This window comes from Physeter macrocephalus, unplaced genomic scaffold, assembly GCF_002837175.3.
Source record: "Physeter macrocephalus isolate SW-GA unplaced genomic scaffold, ASM283717v5 random_400, whole genome shotgun sequence".
Classification (NCBI taxonomy): domain Eukaryota; kingdom Metazoa; phylum Chordata; class Mammalia; order Artiodactyla; family Physeteridae; genus Physeter; species Physeter macrocephalus.
The window spans coordinates 33721-60236 of NW_021145686.1; the positions used below are offsets into that span (position 1 = coordinate 33721).

Genomic DNA, 26516 nt, shown 5'->3' on the forward strand with positions numbered 1-26516 from the left:
CTTATCCGTTCTTCTGCCTCAGTTATTCTGCTATTGATTCCTTCTAGTGTAGTTTTCATTTCAGTTATTGTATTGTTCACCTGTTTGTTTGTTCTTTAATTCTTCTAGGTCTTTATTAAACATTTCTTGCATCTTCTCGATCTTTGCCTCCATTCTTTTTCTGAGGTCCTGGATCATCTTCACTATCATTATTCTGAATTCTTTTTCTGGAAGGTTGCTTATCTCCACTTCATTTAGTTGTTTTTCTGGGATTTTATCTTGTTCCTTCATAGTCCTCTACCTTTTCATCTTGTCTATGTTTCTGTGAATGTGGTTTTCATTCCACAGGCTGCAGGGCTGTAGTTCTTGCTTCTGCTGTCTTCCCTCTGGCAGGTGAGGCTATCTAAGAGGCTTGTGCAAGCTTTCTGATGGGAAGGATTGGTGGTGGGTAGAGCTGGGTGTTGCTCTGGTGGGCAGAGCTCAGTAAAATTTTAATCGGCTTGTCTGCTGATGGGTGGGGCTGAGCTCCCTCCCTGTTGGTTGTTTGGCCTGAGGTGACCAGCACTGGAGCCTCGAGGCTCTTTGGTGGGGCTAATGGTGGGCTCTGGGAGGGCTCATGCCAAGGAGTATGTCCCAGAACTTCTGCTGCCAGTGTCCTTGTCCCTGCCGCTTCTGCAGGAGACCTTCCAACACTAGCAGGTAGGTCTGGTTCAGTCTCCTATGGGGTCACTGCTCCTTCCCCCTGGGTCCTGATGCGCACACTACTTTGTGTGTGTCCTCCAAGAGTGGAGTCTGTTTCCCCCAGTCCTGTCAAAGTCCTGAAATCAAATCCCACTAGCCTTCAAAGTCTGATTCTCTGGGAATTCCTCCTCCCACTGCCAGATCCGCAGGTTGGGAAGCCTGACATAGGGCTCAGAACCTTCACTCCAGTTTGTGAGTCACCCACCCAGTGGTTATGGGATTTGATTTTATTGTGATTGCGCCCCTCCTACCATCTCACTGTGGCTTCTCCTTTGTCTTTGGATGTGGGGTATCTCTTTTGTTGAGTTCCAGTGTCTTCCTGTTGATGACTGTTTCATCAGTTAGCTGTGATTCCGGTGCTCTCGCAAGAGGGAGTGAGCACACATCCTTCTACTACGCCACCTTGAACCAATCTTCACATAGAGTCTTTATGTCCCAGAGAAAGACCATCCAATGATGATTGTCTACTCCAGGCAGATTCCTAGCCAGAAGACCCTTCTACGGGTAATGGTCTTGGCAATAGCTTCTAGCCCCCAAGCCCCCCAGGTGACCAGACCCCCCCACAGCACTCTAGCCCAAAGTCCTGAGTTTCTGTAAATCTATTACTCACGCAAGAAGCTGCACCTGCAACATAGGCAACATCTGCCGCTCCTTCTTCCTTGAACGCTGAAAGATGTTGTTCTCCTCCTCATGAAGGGAGTGGCGGTCTGTCGTACAGGGCACATCCACCAGCACCTGCCCAGGAGTGTTAAAGGGTAAAGAATTAGGGCTCCTTACAGGCTCCTCTTTCTCAGTCCAGGGGTGTTTTAGGCCTCTAACTTGGAGGGTTCTGCAGAGTGCTCCCTTGGCCCATCCCCCCACTGCAGAGCATCTGACAAAGCTTCTCACTTTAACCTGGTGGACAATTGTGAAATAATCAGTGGGAAAATAGTACATCTAAGTATACTCATGGCTGGTCAAATAACCGAAACCAACATACAAAAAACTGAATTAAGTAACTGATATCAACCTAAAAAGAAGTCTTCAGTGCTTCAGGGCTCTGTCCTTGACTCTGTCCCTAGCTATTTGAATGAAAACATCCAATTTACAGATGATATAATACCCAAAGGGTAGCTAATATATTGAATAACAGGATCAGGATTCAAAATTATCTTATGCTAAAACAATGTTATCTTATGCTAAAACAATGTCATATCCAATATGGAAAAGTTTTAAAGTGAGAGATGGAAAGTCATTCATTCATCGAGGAATTCCTCAGAGGTCCAGTGGTTAGGACTCCACGCTTTCACTGCTGAGGGCCTGGGTTCGATGCCTGGACAGGGAACAAAGATCCCACAAGCTGCACAGTGTGGCCAAAAATAAATAAATAAATAAAGTTATTCATTTATTTAGTAAGAGCCTACTCTGTGATGGGCACTAAAGACCAAAAAAAAAAAAAAAACAAACAAAAACCTACCCACCCCCCCAAAAAAACAGTCTTGTATTTACATTTCAAAAAGTAAAATCAGGACTTCCCTAGTGGTGCAGTAGGTAAGAATCCACCTGCCAGTGCAGGGGACATGGGTTCCAGCCCTGGTCTGGGAAGATCCTACATGCCACAGAGCAACTAAGCCTGTGCGCCACAACTACTGAGCCTGCACTCTAGAGCCTGCGAGCCACAACTACTGAAGCCCGCATGCCTAGAGCATGTGTTCTACAACAAGAGAAGACACTGCAATGAGAAGCACGTGCATCGCAATGAAGAGTAGACCCCGCTTGCCGCAACTAGAGAAAGCCCGCGTGCAGCAATGAAGACCCAATGCAGCTAAAAAATAAATTAAATTAAATAAACAAAATTTATTAAAAATAAAAAGTAAAATCATCTGTGGAAAAGATCTATAAATTTTCAGTCAAGCAGAAATTCCGAGTAAATTAGTAATGACCCAGTGTTCAATATTCTGATGTACTCCTAGGCTGAATGAATTGATACAGTGTATACAGAGTAAGAGAAATAATGACTACCTTGGTTCTGGTCAGGTCGTATCTCAAGAAATGTGATGCGGCTAGTGTTCACAGGAAAAATAGACATTAACTAAATAGGAATGCTCAGAGAAGGGCATAGGAATGCTCAGAGAAGGGCCACTGGGATGTTTAGAAACCACATGATAAAAGAAATTAATACCTTCTGTTTCCAGGAACTTAGTAAACTAGATATCTTGAAACCCTTGTGATACAAAATATCTAAACATAAAATATATTTTAAAAATACTTTTAAATGCATAGCTCATAGAAAATTAGAGAAATCCTCAGAAGCCAAAGAAAAACCAGGAGCACAAATACAGGGAGGGATTCCAGAGCTGAAGTCGATGCCTTCTATTTTTTTTTATTTGTTTTAATTGAAGTATAATTGACTTACAATGTTGTATTAGTTTCTGGTATACAGTGAAGTGATTCAGTAAATATATATATTTACATGTATATATTATATATATTACTTTTCAGATTCTTTTCTTTGTAGTTTATTACAAGATACTGAATACAGTTCCCTGTGCTATAGGGAACTATATTCCCTATAGCACACTTCCCACTAGGCCACCAGGGAACTCCCAGGACCTTGTTGTTTATCTGTTTTATATACAGTAGTTTGTACCTGCTAATCCTAAAACTCCTAATTTATCCCTCCCCCCTTCCCCTTTGGTGACCATAAGTTTGTTTTCTATGTCTGTGAGTCTGTTTCTGTTTTTTAAATAAGTTCATTCATATCTTTTTTTTTAGATTCCACATGTAAGTGATCTGTGATATTTGTCTGTCTCTGTCTGACTTACTTCATTTAGTATGATAATCTCTAGGTCCATCCATGTTGCTGCAAAAGGCATTATTTCATTCTTTTCTGCGGCTGAGTAGTATTCCACTGTATATATGTACCGCATCTTCTTTATCCATTCATCTGTCAATAGACATTTAGATTGCTTCCAAGTCTTGGCCCTTGTAAATAATACTGCTATGAACATGGGGGTGCATGTATCTCTTTGAATTATAGTTTTGTCTGGACATATGTCAAGGAGTGGGATAGCTGCATCATATGGCAACTCTATTTTTAGTTTTCTGAGAAACCTCCATACCATTTTCCATAGTGGCTGCCCCAATTTACATTCCCACCAACCGTGTAGGAGGGTTCTCTTTTCTCCACACCCTCTCCAGTGTTTATTATTTGCAGACTTTTTGATGAATGCCATTCTGACTGGTGTGAGGTGATACCGCATTGTAGTATTTTTCTTTTAATTTTTTATTTTTGGCTGCATTGGGTCTTCATTGCTGCGCGTAGGCTTTCTCTAGCTGTGGCAAGTGGGGGTTACTCTTCATTGCAGCGTGCGGGCTTCTAATTGCGGTGCCTTCTCTTGTTGCAGAGCACAGGTGCTAGGCATGCAGGCTTCAGTAGTTGTGGCACACAGGCTCAGTAGTTGTGACTTGCAGGCTCTAGAGCGCAGGCTCAGTAGTTGTGGCACACAGGCTTAGTTGCTCCATGGCATGTGGGATCTTCCTGGACCAGGGATTGAACCCATGTCCCCTGCATTGGCAGGCGGATTCTATCTATCTATCTATCTATTTATTTATTTATTTATCTTTGGCTGTGTTGGGTCTTCGTTGCTGCGTGCAGGCTTCCTCTAGTTGCAGCAAGTGGGGGCTACTCTTCATTGAGGTGTGTGGGCTTCTCATTGCCATGGCTTCTCTTGTTACAGAGCACAGGCTCTAGGCGCACGGGTTTCAGTAGTTGTGGCACACAGGCTCAGTAGTTGTGGCTCGTGGGCTCTAGAGAACAGGCTCAGTAGTTGTGGTGCACAGGCTTAGTTGCTCCGTGGCATGTGGGATCTTCCTGGACTGGGGCTTGAACCCGTGTCCTCTGCATTGGCAGGTGGATTCTTAACCACTGCACCACCAGGGAAGTCCCAGCAGGCAGATTCTTAACCACTGCGCCACCAGGGAAGTCCCCACGTTGTAGTTTTCATTTGCATTTCTCTTATAATTAGCAATGTTGATCATCTTTCCATGTGCCCATTGGAGGTGGCTTCTATCTTTTATCAATCCCTAGTAACCCAAAGCCTTGGAGGGTAGAAAACAGGGCACTTGAGGTACAGAATTGGAATGGAAATCCATAGAAAAGTCAAAATCCTTAAAGGGCTACATGCTCAATCAAAGTATGAACTAGGGGGGAAAAAATCAGCCACAATGGGACTTCCCTGGCAGTCCAGTGGTTAAGACTCTGTGTGTCCAATGCAGGGCGCACAGGTTCAATCCCTGGATGGGGAACTAAGATCCCACATGCCACGTGGCACAGCCAAAAAAAGAAAAATCAGACACAATGGAAGACAAGAGAACTTGTCTGTTTTGGCTTTAACTCCAGGCAAAAGGAAAAAAATGTCTCCCTGAGAATTTGTAACCACTCAGATAGGAGGTTCGAACTCATGATGCCTGCATGATCCAGAAAACCTCCTGTAGAGCAATAAATGGTCCTGGATTGAGCGATCCCCCAAACACCTGGCAAAGCAAATGCAGGTTCCTTTCTGGAGGAATGAAAATCAACGATTAAACCAGGGCTCTTTTAATTAACTAGGCAATGATCATAAGCTGACAATAAACAAAATCAGGCTTTACACTTCTAGTAAAAGCAGAATAGCTTGTAAACCAATGCTCCTGGTGGAACAATTAGAAATGCTCGGCAAAATATTTAAAATATCTATCTGAAATCATTAGAGATCTACTAAAGAACCAAGAACTGAGGGGCTAAGATCCTAGAGAGGAAAAAGTACAGGTAGGTAAGCCAGAAGCATTCAGCGCTACTGTGACAAATAAGGGGTTGAGAAGATGAACAGAACTTTCAGCAGTCTTATAGAACTCTGGGGACAAAAACTGGAGTTCAGAGTCCACACCAAGGAGTAGAGGGTCCTAGTAAAGAAACACCTCATGCCTTGAGCTAGAGCACTGAAATTAAATACCCTACGTATAAAGGTAAACTGGAAAAAGAACAGCCCTCACAAACTCCAGCTTTGAATCAGCCTAATTTCTGGCTGAATTAAGATGATCTGCTCTGATGTTAACTGTCAGCCTTAGGAAAATCAAATCCTTTCTAGAGGAAGATATCTAGAGCCTCAGATTATCCCTGCAATTTTTCACACAAAATTTCTGGCATTCTAACAATAAAATTACTAATACCAGGAGACAAAACCAAATGACCAAAAACCAAGAGAAAAAACAGATCATAGAAGCTGACCCATAAGATCCAAATATTAGAATTATCATAGTATTTGAAAAAATCATGCATATGTTCAAGAAGTTAGATGAAAAGACATAAAATTTTATCATTTCTAATTTCTACAGAACTAGAATTTTTTAAAAATAATCAGCTGGAAATTCTAAAACTGGAAAATATAATAACTGAAATCAAGAACTCAATAGATGCAGTGAGAATATAAGTTACTGCAGCCACTATGGACAACAGTATGGTGGTTCCTCAAAAAATTAAAAATAGAACTATCATATCATCCAGAAATTCTACTTCTAGGTATTTACCTGAAGATAACAAAAACTTTACTTTGAAAAGATATCTGCACCCCCACGATCACTGCAGCATTATTTACAATAGCCAAGACATGGAAACAACCTAAGTGCCCATCAACAGATTAATGAATAAAGAAAATGTGGAATATATATACAACTGAATATTATTGAGCCATAAAAGAGAAGGAAATTCTTCCATTTGAGACAATATGGATGGACCTTGAGGGCATTATGCTAAGTGAAATAAGTCAGACAGAGAAAGACAAATACTGTATGATCTCACTTATATGCAAAATGTAAAAAAAAAAAAAAAAAAAAAAAAAAAAGAAAGAAAGAAAGAACTAGTAGATATAGAGAACAGAGTAGTGGTTACCTGAGGCAGGGAGTGGAGGGTGGGCACAATGGGTGAAGGTGATTAAAAGGTACAAACTTCCAGTTATGAAAGAAATAAGTCCTGGGGATATAATGTACAATATGATGACTATAGTTAGCAATACTGTATTATATATTTGAAAGTTGCTAAGAGAGCAGATTTTAAAAGTTCTCAGAAGTTCCCTGGTAGCCTATTGGTTAGGATTCCGAGTTTTCACTGCTATAGCCCAGGTTCAGTCCCTGGTCAGGGAACTGAGATCCCACAAGCTGCGTGGTGCAACCAAAAAAAAAGATTCTCATGATAAGAAAAAAATTTGTGGGACTTCCCTGGTGGTCCAGTGGTTAAGACTCCACGCTTCCATTGCAGGGGGCATGGGTTCAATCCCTGGTCAGGGAACTAAGATCCCACAGGCCGCATGGCAACCAAGAAAAAAAAGAAAAAAATTTGTTAACTATATGTGGTGATAGATGTTAATTAACTAAACTTATTGTGATAATCATCTCACAATATATACATATATCAAATCATTATGTTGTACACCTAAAACGAATACAATATTAATATGTATGTCAATTATTTCTCAATTTTTAAAAAGACCTCAACAGATGTATTTAACAGCTTATTAGACACAGGTAAGAAAGGACTGGTGAATCAGGTCAAACATGACATCCAGATTGAATCATGATGGAAAAAAGGAGAGAAATATAGGAAAGAATATAAAATTTATATGGGACATGGTGAAAAAGCCTAACATACATGTAATTAAAGTCCCAAAATTATGAGAAAAAATGAAACAAAAAAATTATATGAAGAGATAATGACTGAGAATTTTCTAAAACTGATGAGAAAATCAAACCACAGATTCAGGAAGCACTCTGAACCCCAGGCAGGGGACATACACACCACCTTTAAAGGAGGTTTTTTTGGGGGGTGGGCCACGCCTCATGGCTTGTGGGATTTTAGTTCTCTGACCAAGGACTGAACCCAGGCCCCAGCAGTGAAAGCACTGAGGCCTAACCACTGGACTGCCAGGAAATTCCCCTCAAGAAGTTTTAATAAGACTTATAGTTGACTTCTCAACAGAAACAATGAATAGCAAAATAAATAAGATCTTCAGGGACTTCCCTGGTGGTCCAGTGGCTAAGACTCCATGCTCCCAATGCAGGGGGCCCAGGTTTGATCCCTGGTCAGGGAACTAGATCACACATGCCACAACTAAAGATCCCACACACCACAACAAATATCCCACATGCTGCAACTAAGACCCAGCACAGCCAAATAAATAAATAAATATTTTAAAAAATAAAAAAACAAGACCTTCAAAATGCTAAAAGGAAACAATTACCAATATAGAATTCTATGTCCAGTGAAATCATCTTTCAAATATGGTTTTTAGACTCAATGTAATTCCTGGCAAAAGCCCTGAAAGTCTTGTTGTGTAAATTGACAAAATTTATGAAAATACAAAAGAACCAAGAAGAGCCAAGAGAAATTCAAAGATAAAATTAGAGGATTTAGTATACCGGATATTAAAGACTTATTATAAAGCCACAGCAATGAAGACAGTATAGTTTCTTGGAAAGAAAGATAAATAGGCCAGTAGAACAGAATAGAGTCCAGAAACAGACCCACATATATATGGATACTTGATTTATGACAAAGGTGACAAGGCAGAGCTGTGGAAAATGAATAATCTTTTCAATAATTGATACTGGGTCACCTAAATACCATTTTTAGTATCCTAACTTTGTTCACTACACATAAAAATCAGTTCCAAATGGACTGTAAATCTAAGTGACAAAGGTAAAACAAAAATGTTTCTAGAAGGTAATACTAGAATATCTTTATTACCTTAGGGTAGGCAAAGGTATCTTAAATAAGACCTAATGTGAAGAAAAGGGAACCCTCCTACACTGTTGGTGGGAAGGTAAATTGGTGCAGCCATTATGGAAAACAGTACAGAGGTTCCTCAAAAAACTAAAAATAGAGTTGCCATATGATCCAGCTATCCCACTCCTGGGCAAATATCCAGACAAAACTATAATTCAAAGAGATACATGCACCCCTATGTTCCTAGCTGCACTATTCACAATAGCCAAGAAAAGGAAACAACCTAAATGTCCACTGACACATGAATGGATAAAGAAGATGTGGTACATATATACAATGGTATACTATTCAGCCACAAAAAAGAATGAAATAATGCCATTTGCAGCAACATGGACGGACCTAGAGATTATCACACTAAGTGAAGTAAGTCAGAAAGAGAAAGACAAATACCATATGATATCACTTATATGTGGAATCTAAAATATGACACAAATGAACTTATGTACAAAATAGAAACAGACTCACAGACATAGAGAACAGACTTGTGGTTGCCAAAGGGGAGAGAGGTTGGGGGAGGGATGGATTGGGAGTTTGGGATTAGCAGGCGCAAACTATTATATATAGAATGTATAAACAAGGTCCTACTGTATAACACAGGAAACTATATTCAATATCCTGTGATAAACTATAATGGAAAAGAATGTGAAAAAGACTGTATATATATTCGTATAACTGAATCACTGTGCTGTACGGCAGATATTAACACAACATTGTAAATCAACTATACTTCAATAAAATAAATTTTAAAAAAATAAGACCCAAAAGCATTAACCATTGTGATAAATTAGACTACTACATTAAGAACTTCTGTTTCATCCGAAGAGGGTGAAAAGATAAGTTACAGAGTGGAAGAAGATATTCATAATACATATATATTCAATAAAGGACTCATATCCAGAATACATAAAGGAACACTCACACATTAAAAAGAGACAAACAAGGGGACTTCCCTGGTAATCCAGTGGTTAAGAATCCACCTTCCAGGGCTTCCCTGGTGGCGCAGTGGTTGAGAATCCACCTGCCGATGCAGGAGACGCGGGTTTGTGCCCCGGTCCAAGAAGATCCCACATGCTGTGGAGCGGCTGGGCCCGTGAGCCATGGCCGCTGAACCTGTGCATCTGGAGCCTGTGCTCCGCAATGGGAGAGACCACAACAGTGAGAGGCCCATGTACCACAAAAAAAAAAAAAAAAAAAAAAAAGAATCCACCTTCCAATGCAGGCAACACGGGTTCAATCCCTGGTCAGGAAACTAGGATCCCAAATGCCGTGGGGCAACAACTAAGCCCGTGCACCACATCTAGAGCCTGCGTGTCGCAACTATAGGGACCACATGCTCTGGAGCCCATGCCACAACTACTGAGCCCGCGAGCTCTAGAGCCCATGTGCAACAACCAGAGAGAAGCCCGCATGCCGCAACAAAGAGCCCATGTGCCACAACGAAAGATCCCGCGTGCTGCAACTGAGACCCGACGCAACCAAAAATAAATAAATAAATAAGAAGTAAATCCTTAAAGACAGACAGGGAATTCCCTGGTGGTCCAGTGGTTAGGACTCCACACTTTCACTGCTGAGGGAATGTGAGGGAACGGGTTCAAACCCTGGTCAGGGAACTAAGATCCCACAAGCCCCGTGGTGCGGCCAAATAAATAAATAAAATAAAAAATAAAAAGTAAATAAAATTTAAAAATAAATAAATAAAAATAGACAGACACATTAAAAAGAGACAGATAATAGGAAAACCAGGCAAAAGACTTGAATTCTCACTTCAAAAAAAAATAGCCAATCAACACATGAAAAGGTGTCCAAACTCATTAGTCATCAGTGAAACAAAAATTAACAACACAATGCAAATGCCATTACACACCCATCAAAATGGCTAAAATGAGGAAAAAATAGTGTGTGTATATATATATATATATACATATATATGTATATATATATATGTATACACACACACACACATACATACACACACACACATATACATATATATATTTTTTTGGCCGCATCACACAGCACGCGGGACACAGGATATTAGTTCCCCGACCAGAGATCAAACTCGTGCTCCCTGCAGTGGAAGCACAGAGTCTTAACCACTGGACCACCAGGGAAGTCCCAAAACAGTATATGTTGATAAGGTTGTGGAACACCAGGAATTTTCATGCTCTGTAGGTAGGAATGTAAACTCGCACAATCACTTGGAAAACTCTGACAGTAGTGACTAAAACTGAACATATACATACTCTATGACTCAGAAATTCAACAGAAATGTGTACATAGTGCAACAAAACACATTTACAGGAATGTTCGCAGCAGTGTTGTTTGTAATAGCCCCAAACTGGAAGTGACCCAAATGTCTCTTACAAATAGAATGGACTATAAATTCTGTATATGCACCATAATATATAATACAGCAACAACAATGAATAAACCACTGCCAGGGTCAACAACATGGATGAATCTCACAAGCATAATGAGAGAAAAAAGTCAGACATACTATATATCATACTATATGATTACATTTACGTGAAGTACATCCATGGTTTTAGAAGTCAGAATAGTGATCACCTCTAGGAAGACAGAAAGGGGCATAAGAGAGTTTCTGGGATGCTGGTAGTATCATACTTCTTGAAAGGGTAGTAATAATATATTTCACTATAAGATCATTTTTTAAGCAGTATATTGATGATCTGATCACTTCTGTGTTATACTCCAACAGAAAAATTATTAGAAAATTATGAAAGGTGATAAAAATGACCACAAAATTTAAAGGGAAACAAGCCTCCTTGAACAAGCGTTAGCAGAAACAACCACCAGTAGAATTAAACCCCCAAAGAGTTTTCATATTGAAATTATCTAATGTAGAATTAAAATATAAACCTTCCTGGGACTTCCTTGGTGGCACAGTGGTTAAGAATCCACCTGCCAATGCAGGGGACACGGGTTCGAACCCTGATCCGGGAAGATCCCACATGCCACGGAGCAACTAAGCCCGTGCGCCACAACTACTGAGCCTGTGCTCTAGAGCCCGTGAGCCACAACTACTGAAGCCCATGTGCCTAGAGCCTGTGCTCCGCAACAAGAGAAGTCACCGCAATGAGAGGTCCGTGCACCGCAACCAAGAGTAGCCCCCACTTGCACCAACTGGAGAAAGCTCATGCACAGCAACAGAGACCCAACGCATCCAAAAATAAATAAATAATTAATTAATTTTTTTAAAAAAATATATATATATAAACCTTCCTAAATAAAGTAAGTAAAACAAACACAGTAAATAATTTGACAGAGCCAAAACCAAGTATTATCATGACAATTGTATTAAAAGAATAAAATTTACAGATTGGTTCACAAAGTAAAACCCAACTCCATGCAGTATATAAGAGACATATCTAAAAGGAAGTGACTTAACAAGGCTAAATATAAACAGATGGGTAAAGATATAACTGCAACACCTATAAAAAGAAAGCTGTGAGTGGGGAGGCAGGTAGGTATCTTGCCATGAAAATGCAGAGCTCTGGCACTCCAGCTGATGGCCAGGTAGAGTTGGGGGAGAGATAGAGTTACCAAGAATGTATGGAGCCCTGAGATAGTATTCTTCTTTGCATCTAAAGTGCTTCACCCTTGCCTAACACGTAGTATGTGTTACTATGTTACAGTATGCACAACTATTTGTTCAACAAATAAATTAACAAAGACATCTTCAGGACATTAAAGCTGTTTTCAAATGTTTGAAGCACTTTCATGTGAAATGGGAGGCAGCTCACTGTTCTAAAAGGCATAGCTAGGACCGACGAATGGAAATAATAAACATAATAAGGACTGTGATGATGACAATATTATTAAATGCTTTCTATATACCAGGAGCTATGCTAAATGCATTCTTATTTAATCTTCACCTATGTGATAGGAACTACTATTATGCTTATTTTACAGATGAAGAAACTAAAGCTTAAACTGAATGGTTAACTTGCCCAAACTTCTCTGGCTGATAAGTAATAGAGCCAGGACTCTGATCCAAGCAGTCTGACTCTAGAATCCCTGTACTCAACCATATACCATAAAATCTACACATCTTAATTCAATAAGAGGAAGAATTTTCCAACAGCAGAGGTGTTCAATCAACAAACCTCAGTGAGCCCCTGTCAATGAAAGTGTGAAAGCACAGGCTGAATAATGATGATAGCTACTACCTGCCTAATCTTCATGGCCAGTTGATGTACTAAGCACTTTCCCTGGATATGCTCATTATGAATCCTCATAATAATCTTACATAGCAGTACTTCCTATTTTACAAATGAAGAGGCTGAAGTTCAGCGAGATCAAGCAGCTTTCCCAAAGTAGGTATGTGGCAACCTTGTGATACAGAAACAAGTTAGGCCGACAGCAGAGGTCATGCTCTCTCCACTCTGCTGCCCCCATACCAAAAAAGCTGAATAGGGGATTCCTACACAGGTGGGAAGCAGGTCTCTCAAGATATCCAAGATTCTATAAGCCTTGGTCTTTCTTTCAATTTCTTAGAGTGGCTGAGGCAAGATGGTAAGAACTGGACAGACTGGACAAATGTGTCAGATGACAACACAGAGACAATAGCAATATGACAACAATATGACAATATGACAACAATAGAGACAATATTTTTTACATTTTTAGAAGTATATGTTTTAAGTAAATGTTTTTAGAATGTGCCAATTAAAATAAAATACAAATAACTTAAAAATATGAAATGAGGGGCTTCTGTGGCGGCGCAGTGGTTAAGAATCCACCTGCCAATGCAGGGTTCGAGCCCTGATCCGGGAAGATCCCACATGCCACGGAGCAACTAAGCCCATGTGCCACAACTACTGAGCCTGCACTCTAGAGCCCGCGAGCCACAACTACTGAAGCCCATGTGCCTATAGCCCGTGCTCCGCAACAAGAGAAGCCACCACAATGAGAGGTCCACGCACGGCAACCAAGAGTAGTCCCCACTCGCCACAACAGAGAAAAAACCTGCGCACAGCAACAAAGACCCAATGCAGCCAAAAATAAATAAAATAAAATAAATAAATTTTTAAAATTAAAAAAAATATATGAAATGACTTTCAACTTCATTCATAACAAAATGCAAATTAGATGCTTCAGTTTGGCAAAAGCCAAAAAGTTGGACAACATCAATGGTGGCAGGATATGAGGAAACAGTACTCTTATTCATTACCAGTAGAAATGAAACTGATTTGGCCTCCATAGGGAGTGATTTAGTAACCTCTGTCAATATCCTATGTACACATAAACTGTTATCCAGCAATTATACTCCAAAAACAAAAACAAAAGCTTGAACTTCAAGGCACATTATTAAATTTAAAAAAATACAAAGTTCAGAATAGTAAACATAATATACTACCATTCCTTTTTTCTTTTTAAACATCTTTATTGGAGTATAATTGCTTTACAATGTTGTGTTAGTTTCTGCTGTATAACAAAGTGAATCAGCTATATGTATACATATATCCCCATATCCCCTCCCTCTTGTGTCTCCCTCCCACCTTCCCTATTCCACCCCTCCATGTGGTCACAAAGCAGAGCTGATCTCCCTGTGCGAGGCAACTGCTTCCCACTAGCTATCTATTTTACATTTGGTGGTGTATATATGCCAATGCTACTCTCTCACTTCGTCCCAGCTTACCCTGCCCCCTCCCAGTGTCCTCAAGTCCATTCTCTATGTCTGCGTCTTTATTCCTGTCTTGCCCCTAGGTTCATCAGAACCATTTTTTAATTTTCAGATTTCACATATAGGAGTTAGCATAGGGTATTTGTTTTTCTCTAGCAAAAGGTATTTGTTTTTCTCTTTCTGACTTACTTCACGCTGTATGACAGACTCTAGGTCCATCCACCTCACTACAAATAACTCAATTTCGTTTCTTTTTATGACTGAGTAATATTCCATTGTATATATGTGCCACATCTTCTTTATCCATTCATCTATCGATGGACACTTAGGTTGCTTCCATGTCCTGGCTATTGTAAATAGTGCTGCAATGAACATTGTGGTACATGACTCTTTCTAAATTACGGTTTTCTCAGGGTATATGCCCAGGAGTGGGATTGCTGGGTCGTATGGTAGTTCTACTTTTAGTTTTTTAAGGAACCTCCATACTGTTCTCCATAGTGGCTGCACCAATTTACAGTCCCACCAACAGTGTGGGAGGGTTCCCTTTTCTCCACACCCTCTCCAGCATTTATTGTTTGTAGATTTAAAATACACATTTATATTTGTATATACACAAAGAAAATATTTTAAGAGGATACAGTAGAAAATATAGACAATAGTCATCTGTAGGGAAAGGAAGTAGATGGCTGTGAGACAGGAGTAAGAGGGAAACATACTTTTCCCTGGATACCATGCTGTGCATTCTGCATTTTGTACCATGTACTGTATTAAGATTCAAAAATAAATAAAATGAGCTTATTCATATTAATTTAATGAGGGTTACTGTGCAACCAAGTGAGTTGCAAAATAAAATAAGCCTAATAATTTTTTTTCCAGTCAGACAGGTTCAAACTCTTTTTGCTAATTGCCTCTAATGAAGATAGTAGCCAGTTATCTAAACTGAGCTAACAATTCTACAAATGGCTGTTTTCACCAAATCACCCATGGAGAGTTGGCCAGGTCCACAGTCAGCCGTACATCCTCAAATATATATGGCTAGATCTTACCCCCTCAGGGCCTAGAGCCAGGATGGGGATGCCAGATTTGGCTAGCTGGATGTCCCAGGTCAGAATCACTCACCCGGTCATAGATGTCCCCCTCCAGTTCTCCCCACTTCCTTCCATCCCATGATGTGACTCGAACTCGATTCCTATCCCTGACATCTTGAGGCACATAGCTGTGAAGGATCTTCTGTAGTCTGCCTGTTCGTGAAGTGGAGAGATCATTGGCAGCGAGATTGCCTGTGGGAGCATAAATTTTAGGATTGTTTTTTCTACTTTTGTAAAAAATGCCATTGGAATCTTGACAGGGATTGCACTGAATCTATAGACGTTTTGGGTAGTATGAACATCTTATGCCCGCACGAATAAAGCAACTTCAGAGGCCACAGCAAAAGAAAACATCCCACCAGCAATGGTGCTAATGGAAAGTCAGACCAATTCTCAGGCATAGCCAACCAATGCAGACCCAGGGGCAGGGGAAGGTGGAGGAGAAACGTTTATTACATCCATAGCACAGTACTAGACACTCCGGAGTGGGGGCTGCAAAGGCAAACACCGACATAGGCCAGAAAGGTTATGTAAATAAATAAAGCAGACCAGGTTAAAACATATATTTCTAAAGAAATACGTTCTCTCCTACTTTTCTTGAAATATGTGTCTCTCTTCATCTTTGGTAGATACTACACATTATTTACCCAAAATTTATTCTCCTCTTATTCCTTAGTAATAGAACTCCAATTTTATTTGAGGGAGGGGGAAGCAATATTCCCCAAAAGACTACATTTCCCAGCCTCCTCTGACAACCAAGTAAGACTATATGACTAAGTTTTGGTCGATGAGTTGTAGGCAGAATTATTGTGTGGGACTTCTGGGAAAATGTTTAAAAGGAGCTGATACAATCAGAAGATGTGCCCCTTTTGTCCAGTCTTTTCTTCCTGCCTGGAATTTGAATGTGATGACTGGAGTTCCAGCAGTCATGAGGACCATGAGGCAATCCTGGGGATGGAAGCCAGCAATAAAATAGGTTGCAAAAAGAAAGAAGAAGCCCAAGTCCCCTAATAATTGTGGAGTCTCCATACCAGCCCTGGACTGCCTTTTTCCTAGCTCTCTTATGTAAGAGAGAAATAAACATTTCTTCTTTAAGCCAGTTAGTTGAGTTTTCTATTATATATGACCAAACCTAATCCTAAATGATTCATCATCTTTCTTTCATTTTCCCTTTTGTGACAGACACGAGTTCAAGAAATATCTCACTGTGCTCTTGGCTCTACTATAAGAAATAATATTACTGCAAGTTTAATGATAAATGGCAATTGATACCTGGCCTCAGAGTCAAGGAGTGAAAAGGAGCAGTGGGCACTGTGGTGAAGAACTAGAGAATACATACCTTATCCAATGGTGAACCAGCTTAGTCTTCCCACAAAGAAATATGTCCCAATTTTTGAGGGCACTCAAAGAAATCAAAATTGGATTCTCTGCTCAAGAGGAATTTGCAGCAGGATATCAACTGAGAAAAGAAAAGCTGGGTTCCAGTTCTGGCTCTACCTCCAACTCATGTAAAAGATTCAAGTTATTTAACCTCTCTAGAGCTCAATTTCCCCCTCCATAAAATATGAGGGCTGGTCCCTTCTTACCCTGTAATTCCTATCTCCTTGGGATCACAGAGTCACTTGAGTGAGGAGCTGGGATAAGGGTGAGGTGTTAGTAATTCAGCATACCTTAGAAAAGCAACTCTCAGTTACTTCTCCTTGGCCCTTCTTCCTTTTCTGAGTTCCAGTCCCTCTTCATCCAAGTAACCCTACCTTATCCATTCCCCCTTCTGATGGATTCTCACAGCACTCAGTCAGATTAACACAGCCTAGTACACAGGCGGGGCTCCCTTGAATTGGACCCATTAAACCATATCAACATTTCTTCTCCATTCTCTCTGGACTTCCAGAAGCTGGTGATCAAATGTGGTACCTCTCTGAATCACCTGTAGGACCTGCCTTGAGGCTGGAAGCTGACTCAGACTGTGCAAGTTGGCTAATGAGAACTGGAAAAGAAGGATCCAGGCCCAACAAAAAGGCTAGGGCATATGGCAAGTTAAGCCTGGATGAGCTCCAGGATCAGTGTGAAAAATACAGCCCCCTTATGGATACTTCTCAAGATAAAAATACTGCCTATTTAAGGTAGGATGTCAGTCAATGGATGGCTGAAGTGAATACTTACAATGTACAAGGCCCAGCCTGGGCTATACTACTGAGTAAGACTTGGGCCTGTCCTCAAGGAATTTATAATCTTGAGGAGGAAGAAGATGCATACCCAGTAAAGCTCTGATGCAAGGCTAATGTGCTAACAGTTGCAAAGGTGATGCCCATGGTGTGGGAGCACAGGAGACAGAGAGCACTTCTCAACTGGCCAGCAGAGATCATGAGGGAAGACTTCCAGGAGGTGGCACACTTGAGCCGAGGCTGGAAAGCTTAAAGGGAGTTGAAAGGTCAGCTGTGATAAGGTGGGGGTATTCCAGAGAGAATCCATAACATGGCAAAGTTGGAGGCTTATTCAGGCAACAGAGAGTAGCAGGTTTTGGCAGAAGCACATAAAGCCTGGGGCAGAATGACACAGTAAAGCTATAACGGGGGACTTCCCTGGTGGCGCAGTGGTTAAGAATACACCTGCCAATGCAGGGGACATGGGTTCGAGCCCTGGTCCAAGAAGATCCCACATGCCTGGAGCAACTAAGCCTGTGCACCACAACTACTGAGCCTGCACTCTAGAGCCTGCGAGCCACAACTACTGAAGCCCGTGCACCTAGAGCCTGTGCTCCGCAACAAGAGAAGCCACCGTAGTGAGAAGCCCACTCACCGCAACTAGAGAAAGCCCGCGCACAGCAACGAAGACCCAACGCAGCCAAAAATAAATAAATTTATTAAAAAATGAAAATAAAGCTATAACAGGCTGCTGCAGCCAGATCTTATCACTTTAGCTGGCAGGCTAAGGCTTAATCTTAGACACAAAGTAAACGGATGCAGAGGGATGAAAGTGTCATGTGGTAGATTAATCAGGGCTCTGTTTTAATCTGCCTTCAGAGACCTTGCTCTGTTCAGCAGTCTTCCCTGGCCAACTAACAGAGAAAGAGAGAAAAATCATTGCAAACAGAAAAAACACACCAGCTTAGCAAGCAAGCACTATCCTACCTGTGACCCGGAACAGAAAGCCCATCATATTTAGTGTGCCCTTGACTGGGTGAGGTCGGGAGCCCTCCCTGCCAAGACACCAGCCCTCTGACTTACGGCAACAGCCAGTCTGAAGCAATGCTAGTGTCTTTCCCCCAGGGGCGGCACACAGGTCAAGTACGGTGTCACCAGGCTGCAGGCCGAGGGCCAGGACAGGCAGCAAGGAGGCAGCATCCATCAGGTAGTAATCCATGACACCCAGGCTGCCAAGCCTAGAAGAGAGGAGACCACCTTAGAGTCAAATTCCAAGTCAGGAGACCCACTGGAAGTCAAGGCCACAAGTCCATGCCCTCAGGGGCTACTGAGCTCTACTCAGCAAAAACTCATTTCTCAGACCCACACTCAGTTGTGTACTTACTCACTCATTCATCTACATAGCAGCCAGAGCAGCCTTTTAAAACATAGATCAACTCACTCTATTTCAGCCACTCCAGCCACCTTGCTATTCCTTAATTAAGCCACGCATACTCCTGTCTCAGGCTTTTGTAGTTGTTGTGCTTTCTGCCTACAACACTCTTCCTCCAAATATCCCTCATTTGCTTCCTCACTTCTTTCAGGTCCTCCTCAAAAGTTACCTCATCAAAGAGGCACTGGCATACCCTGACTACTCCATCTAAAAATAGCAGCCCCCTACTCCCATCTATCTGTCTTGCATTCTTTTTCTTTAAAGTATTTATTATTCACTTTATATGTATAGGTTTGTGTGTATTTATTTTACCCCTTCTCTCTCTCCCTATTAGAATGAAGGTAGGGACTTTGTCTTGCTTTGTTCATTATAACATCCCCAACACCTGAAACAGTGAATGGCATGTAATAGGAACTCAGTTTTATTAGGTTACATATTGAGATACAAAGTGCTTTGTGGGTTCAGAAAAGAGTGCCATCCACTGTGCCTGTCAGAGTCAGAGTTACCTGAGTTAGATCTGATGAAGGAATGGGTCTTCATTCGGTTTAAAAAGAAAAAGGGAAGAGGAACATTCCAAGCAGAAGAAAAAAGAAAAAGCAAAGGCACAGATGCATGCAAACTCATTAACTTCTTTCAGACACAGTGAGAAATCTGGTGTGTTAGAAATACAAGGTACATGAGATTGAAGTTGGAAAGCAGATAGAGGCCGAGGTTGTAAAAGGTCTTAAACCCTATGCTAAGGAGTTTGGACTATAACCTGTAGGCAGTTACCAAAAGTTTTTAAAGAAAATGACATGATCGGCTAGTTAGAGTTTTAGAAAGCTAGGTGGGCTACAAAGAACAAATTAGAAACAGAGACACCAGTGGGAAAGCTGTTACAAGAGTCCAAATGAGAGCTAATAAGGCATGGAGAGAGGCAGCACCCACGTGAGTAGAGAGAGAGGGACAACAGACAGGCTGTTGTCACAGAAGGCCTTCTCACTCCCAACCCACTTGTCATAAGGGCAACTGTGGTGCAACCATTCAGCCTGAGACACGGTTCAGCACGGACAGCCTTTGGCGACAGCCTCAAGGAGGCAGAAACTTGGTCCTTGCTGACCTGACAGGAAAGCTCTGGAAGAAAGATGTGACAAGATATAAGACAGAGCACCACTGAGAATCAGCTACAAGACCTACAATCCCCAGTCTCGAGGTCACAACACCTCTGGCGTTCACAAATGGGCTCAGGCCGTGAAAGGGTATTTTCAAAGTCAAATCACACTTTGTGCCGCAACTACTGAGCCTGCACACCACAACTACTGAAGCCTAGAGCCTGTGCTCCGTGACAAGAGAAGCCACCGCAATAAGCCCCTGCTCGCCGCAACTAGAGAAAGCCTGCGCGCAGCAACAAAGACCCAACACAGCCAAAAATAAATAAATAAATAATAAATAAACTAAAAAAACAAAAAAGGCAGCACAACAATTTCTCAATTTCAGGAGGTTCCTGGACTCCCTAAATACATCCTTGAACTCCCAAAGATTAAAGATCCCCTTGATTTACAGGGAGCCCATCAAGACAAGAAGGAAAAAAACTCAAACATAGAGGGCTGCTTCCCCCACTACTCTCCGGGTGTCCTCAGGCAACTTAGGAAACCACATGGGTCTTACTCCATGGATCTGCCTAAAGCCAGTGCCTCCAAATTGGTCTCTAATCCTGCTCCAATCTATGCCCTCCTCCTCCTGAAGCACAACCTTGATGGGAATAACATCGATAGTAAGAGATACCATTTATGAGTGCTATATTGCAGGTACTATACTAGGTGTTTAATATGCATCATTTCCTTTAATCCTCACCACAACCCTGTGAGGCAGGAGAACCCAGATTCCAGAGCCAGATTGCCTGGAACTCAAATCCAGCCCAGTTGCTCATCAGTTGTGTGACCTTCTGCAAATTACTCAACTTCCCTCTGCCTCAGTTTCCTCATCTGTAATAAGAGTACCTATCAGATAGGATTAGTGTAAGAATTAAAGGAAGTAATAGAAGACAAGTACTTAGAACAGTAGCTGGCACATAGTGAGCTATACTGTCAGCTATTACTACCATTACCTTCCAGATTATTTTCCTGATAAGGAAACCAAGGCTCAGTTATCCAATGCCACATGTCTAATAAGTGGTGAAGACAGGATCCAAACCTAGGTTTTCTTAACCACTGTACATTATTACCTTTCCTCTACTCAGAAACCCTCTTCAGTGGTTCTCTAGAACAGATGAACGTATTGCAATTACAGCAATATGAATTAAAAGGCACATGTCTGAAGCTGCCCAGCCCTGGTAATTCCAGCCATTTATAAGCAACCCTGGAACACCAGGAAAATCCCCTTCCCCCAACCTGCAAGCTCGTGACATTCAAGATTCCCACACATGGCTCCCATGTACTTTTCCAACCTCATCTCTTACTTCTCTTAAGCATACAGCCTTCCCTCAAACCAGCAGCTAGGACAATTGCAAAAGCCTCCTAATTTACAACCCCATTTCTAGCCTTGCCCCTCTCCAATCTATTTTCCACACAGCAGCCAGAATGATATTTTAAAAATTCAGATCTGATCATGTTATTCCCCAGCTTAAAACCTTTCATGGCTGGGACTTCCCTGGATGTCCAGTGATTAAGACTCTGAGCTTCCACCGCAGGGAGCACAGATTCGACCCCTGGTCAGGAAACTAAGATCCTGCATGCCACACGGTATGGCCAAAAACAAACAAAAAACCACCGACAACAAAACAAAAAAACCTTTCATGGCTCCCTCTTCCTTTTAGAGAAAAAGTCCGTGATCCCATAAGGCCTGTAAAACCTTCAAAATCTGGCTCTAGCCCTCTTCTGTAGGCTCACATCACACTCCCATCCCCACTCCCATGCCACCATCTTTAATTCCTACTCAGCTTTCAGGTCTTAGCTTAAATTTCACTTCCTCAGCATTAGATCTCCTAACTATAAGACTTCATAGCATCTTGTACTTTTTTTCTGTAGCACTTATCACTACCATAAATAGTTTTTTAACAGTTATCTCCCTCACTAGGCTGTAAGCTCCATGAGGACTTGTGCACTTAAGAGTGCCTAGCATTTGGAGACAATAAATATTTGTTGAATGAATGAATCAATCCTTCAAAGATCAATTCCCACATCCTACAGCTAACACTGAGCTCTCCTTTTCTCAATTTAGCATTTTATTACAGAGTCTTTTTTCATTCAACTTCATATACATCTGAGCATTGGATAAGATGACTGAAAGGTCTCCTTTTTTTTACCCCAGTCTGGTCTGGTACTAACTTTGTGTCCCTAAGCAAGCCCTATTTCCTAGGCAAGTCCCACCTCTTATTTGGTATCATGAGGTTACTTGTCCTACTCACTTTGATGGGGGCAAGTGAGAAAGCAGTTGTAAATAACACACATTTTAACTGGAGAGGGTGCTCATGTAAAAAGGTTTTTTGGTTTTTGGTTTTTTTCTTACTTAGGCAGAAGAAGTGGGGCACTTAAGCAGTTCAAGGTGCAGGTTCTGAGGTCAGACTTCCTGGGTCTAAAAACTAGCTTCACCACTTACTATCTAAGGGACCTAAAGCAAGTAAGTACCTTAACTTCTCTGCACCTCAGTTTCCTCAAATGTAAAAGAAAAACAATAATATTACCCACCTCAGAGGGCTGTTGACAGAACAAAAGGAGATAATGCCCATCATGTATAAGTACTCAGTAAATATTAGCAATATTAAGATCCCTATTAAACAGGTCAGGAGCTGCATCTCTTCCTGTCTACTTCCAGCAGACACTCAGGACAGCCCCAGCCACAGCTCCAGATCCTACCTGGCAGGAGGGAAACGGCTGACATCCCCTCTGGCAAAAGTGAAGCATCGAAGGTTTGGACTGCAGGCCCAGGAGGCAGGGGGTGGAGCTGCAGTTTGGCCATTCTCAGGTTCTGGTTCCCTGTGGACGATAGCTTCATTCACGAAGTCCCTGGCACTCAGCTGCTCCAGCTCAGCACTCACACAATCCCAGGCAGCAAAGTTATTGACCAGTGCACCATACTTCTGCTCTGAGAGGAGACTGACCCGGATCGATGGCCAAATATCCCCAAATTGCACACTGTAGGTCATGTCAAAATTCTGCAGAGCCAGTCGAGTGGCAGGAAATTTGGGCTCTGTGGCAGCCTAAAAGAATGAGAACAGGCCTATTGGTCTTGCAGTCTTGCCTCTAACCCCTTACTGCCTGACCCCACCAGTACCTCAGAGCGCTGGGGCAAACGTGGATACAGCTAGTGCCCGCTCCTGTCTTTTGTATCCTGTCTTTGCATCCTGCCTCTGCCTGCCAAAGAAGTGTGTGAGAGACAAGCAGTGGGGAACCAGCCTTTCTATCTCAGCGTTGTGAAAGTAAGCTATAGCTCTCACAATAGCATGTGGGGGTCACCAATAAAGAGGGTATTTCTTTAAGGCCTTGGAGAGGACTCTTGAGAAGAGTCTACAGAAGGTTGGTAGAAACTATGTAGGCCCTGGGTGAAGCATCAAGCTTAAAAATAAAAGATGTTTTTTTTCTGAAACAGTCCTTCCATTTTCTAAAGCACTTTCATGTCTCCTAGTTTAGGTGAGCACCACAAGAGATAGCGCAGTGGGATACAAAAATTATCAACCTTCTACATTTGATGGAGAGATGAGGGTAACTTACCTAAGGTCATGCAGTGACTGACACCACAATGCTCAGAATCACAGGGCTGAGGGTCATTTTGGGAAAGTCCCCAGACTCCAGGAAGGTGGGATGAGGAGAGCTCACAGAAACCTTGAGGTGCGAACAAAAGTGGGGACTTACAGGATGACTGCTATGAGGGTAGCAGAGAGGGGCATGAGTCAGGCTTGAAGAGCACAGAAGTAGACTGAAAGGGAAAAAAGGCCTCAGTTGAGGAGTCCACAAGTTGGTCCTGGTTGCCACAGCTGGGATGCTTGCTATGGCTGGCAGCGCTGTTCCTGTCTATGAATTTTGCTTTAGCCTGGATTTTTGGATTTTTGGTCAGAACTCTTTCCCTGCCCTCACTTCTTGTTATGGTGGGGACTCTTGCGCCGACCTTGACTTCTGCTACGGTGGGGACTCTTGCTCTGGCCACGACTTTTGCCACGGCGATGACTCTTGCTTCGGCTCCGACTTCTGTTATGGAGGGCACTCTTGATCGGGCCCTGACTTTTGCTGTGTTGGGTACTTTCGCTCTGGCCCTGACTTTCAAAAAGTTGAGGACTCTCACTCTGCTCCTGATTTACGCTTTGATGGGTACTATTGCTCCCACTCAGACTTCTATTAACATGGAAACTCTTTCTTTGACTCCAATTTCTGCTAGGGCTATGGGTACTCTCACTCTGGCTCCAACTTGTGCTTTGGAGGGTGTTCTTGCTCTGGCTGTCACTAATAACAACAGTCGAACTACAGTTGGCATTAGTGCTACAGCTGGAAATCTTGGATGAAGACAAAGGACAGCTGTAGGGGATCTGGGGAGACTCCTTGTGGCAGTCTCGAGAAGCCACAGAGTAGACATGGAGGCCACAGGGCATAGTATCAAGATGGCCCCAGGCTCGGGTGGCAATGGGTAAATTTGGGGGGTCAAAGGGTGTTCTCAAAGGGATAAAAGAATAGATATGCGTAGAACAAGGAGGCGCCACAGGCTGGCGATGAGGTTGGGGTGGGCCCCTGGGAGTGCTATAGGTGCCACAGAGGGGCACCAGCTGGTTATGACACTGAAGGGGACCTGTGGATTGATTGAGGGAACCAGAGAGTAGGCAGGGATCATGGCGGGTGGGGGAAACCACAGAATATACATGGGTACTGCAGGGGGGTCCAATGGGGGGTCCTCGGGGGCTGGTCTGAGCATAACTATTGGGTAAGACAGGATCACAAGGAAGGCGAAGGGGAAGGGAAGTAGGGATAACTGTTTTGAGGGTTCTAGGGACCACAGTAGGTGCGGTAGTCCCTTGGGGTAGTTCTTTGGGGCAGGAATTTGAGCAAGTTGTGATGGATGTCACCATACAAGAAGGACCGGAGAGACCAGAAGGGCAGGAGGGAGGTGGAGGAGAGGTGCTGGCCTTAGGGGACATGGGCCGGTTAGGAGGAGTGTGCTGGGTGACCAGGGAGTGACATCTGTGAGAAGCACATGGCTGTTTTAACTCTGAGGATTTGGGAGACTTAGCTTGGGTGCAAACTGGGATAGGGAGAGGGGGTTCCTTATAGCTTCTGCAGTGGGGTGCTTGGGGTGGAGACATAAACTGGTTGCCTGGAGGTGAAGGAAAGAAGGCAGAACAAGGACAGTGGGAGGACAGGGGAAGAGGTGGGTCCTGGGGACAGGGTGGACCAGAAATTGTAGTGCCTGGGGTTATGCAGAAATAAGAGCTCCCACCAGTCTCCCAAGAGTAAATGGACTCAAAGCAAGGCTTCCTGGAAACCTGGGACTGGGGTGAGCAAGGAGAGCCAGTACTCCCAGGGGGTAGGCGGATGGCACAGTAAGGGCTCCCAGCAGCAGGTATGCGGGCATCTGGGGGAAGATGGGAATAGTGATAAGAGCCCTCCTGAGGTGAGCTGGGACAAGATATGCCTGCCTGAGAAGAAAGTGGGGAGCCACAGTAATTCTTCCCAAGAGGGGGGTCAAGCTGTGGTTTAGGTTCACAAGCCTCTGGATGCTTAACGTGGCCATGGTAAAAGCTGCCAGTGGGTGGGGAAGATGCTGGGGAAAGAGGAGGATCATTATAACTTCTCCCTGAGGACCAGGAAGAGAGCAGAGTGGAGGTCATGGGCCCAGTTTCCAAAACCCTGTGAGAAAGGGGTGGGGAAATTATAGGTCTAGTTTCCATGGGCCAGTGAGCATGAGGAGGTGAAATTATGAGGCCGGTTCCTGGGGCCTATGAGTAAGAGGAGGTGAAATCATGGGGCAAGTTCCCTGGGTCCCAGGAGTGATGGAAGGTGAAATCATGGGGCCAGTTTCCAAAGGCACATGAGTGAGGGGAGGGGAGGTCACCGGGTTGGTTACTGGGGCTGAAGGGTATCCACCACAGTAACAGCGATAAGTGTGTTGGTCAATGTAAGGGCCTCGGGGACAGGGACATGGTGTTCTCAGGGGACTGATCCAGCTGCAATAAGAGCTCCGCGGACGGGCAGGGGGTGACCCCACAAGGCGGAACTGGTCAACACAAGGACTTGGAGGGGACAAACCCGAGAGGATAGGCTCCCGGCAGTAGGGTCTTCCAAGGAGTGGAGAACAGGGTTCAAAAGAACATCTTCCTGGGCGCAGGGGAGTCTGTGGGGGTGGGGAGAGGGGCGGTGGGGGCGGAGAAGGAATCCCTCGGGGTAGGGAGGGGGGCTGGCCAGTTATGGAAGAAATTCCAGGGCTACAAGTGAGGCCAGAGAAAGGATCTCTGGATAAGTGGGGAGAGCCCATGGGGTGAGAGGAGTCACTGCACATTTTGCCTGGGCTTGGGGAAAGGTCGGGAGGGTGGCTACTGTAACTTCCTGGGCACCAGAGGCGGCTCGAGGTTGAGGAAGGGGTTGAATCCTTTCCCGGAGGGCAGCGGAAGGAGGGAAGAGGAAGTCGCTATGTCACCTTCCTAGGGGTGAGAGGCTGGGGTGGAAGGTTTAGGAGGAAAGGAGTAGAAGAGGTCATGCGGTGTGCGGGGGCGGGGAGGGGGGGGGAG

General features: G+C 43.1%; 1 protein-coding gene across 2 annotated transcripts in view; it reads right to left on the minus strand.

Moving 5' to 3' along the window:
• Nucleotides 1–26516, minus strand: part of NSUN4 (NOP2/Sun RNA methyltransferase 4) — a 35243-nt gene that overhangs the window by 8067 nt on the left and 660 nt on the right. Inside the window, exons 2-6 of one of the 2 annotated variants that reach the window (XM_028485449.2) lie at nt 23518–23628; nt 22663–23006; nt 18481–18635; nt 15285–15445; nt 1331–1455 (exon numbers count right to left, since the gene is read on the minus strand). In XM_028485449.2, coding sequence (XP_028341250.1) covers nt 1331–1455; nt 15285–15445; nt 18481–18635; nt 22663–22952 — 731 coding nt within the window. In that variant the 5' untranslated portion in view covers nt 22953–23006; nt 23518–23628. The remainder of the gene's footprint in view (nt 1–1330; nt 1456–15284; nt 15446–18480; nt 18636–22662; nt 23007–23517; nt 23629–26516) is intronic. The other variant, XM_007130512.4, reaches the window with a different exon arrangement.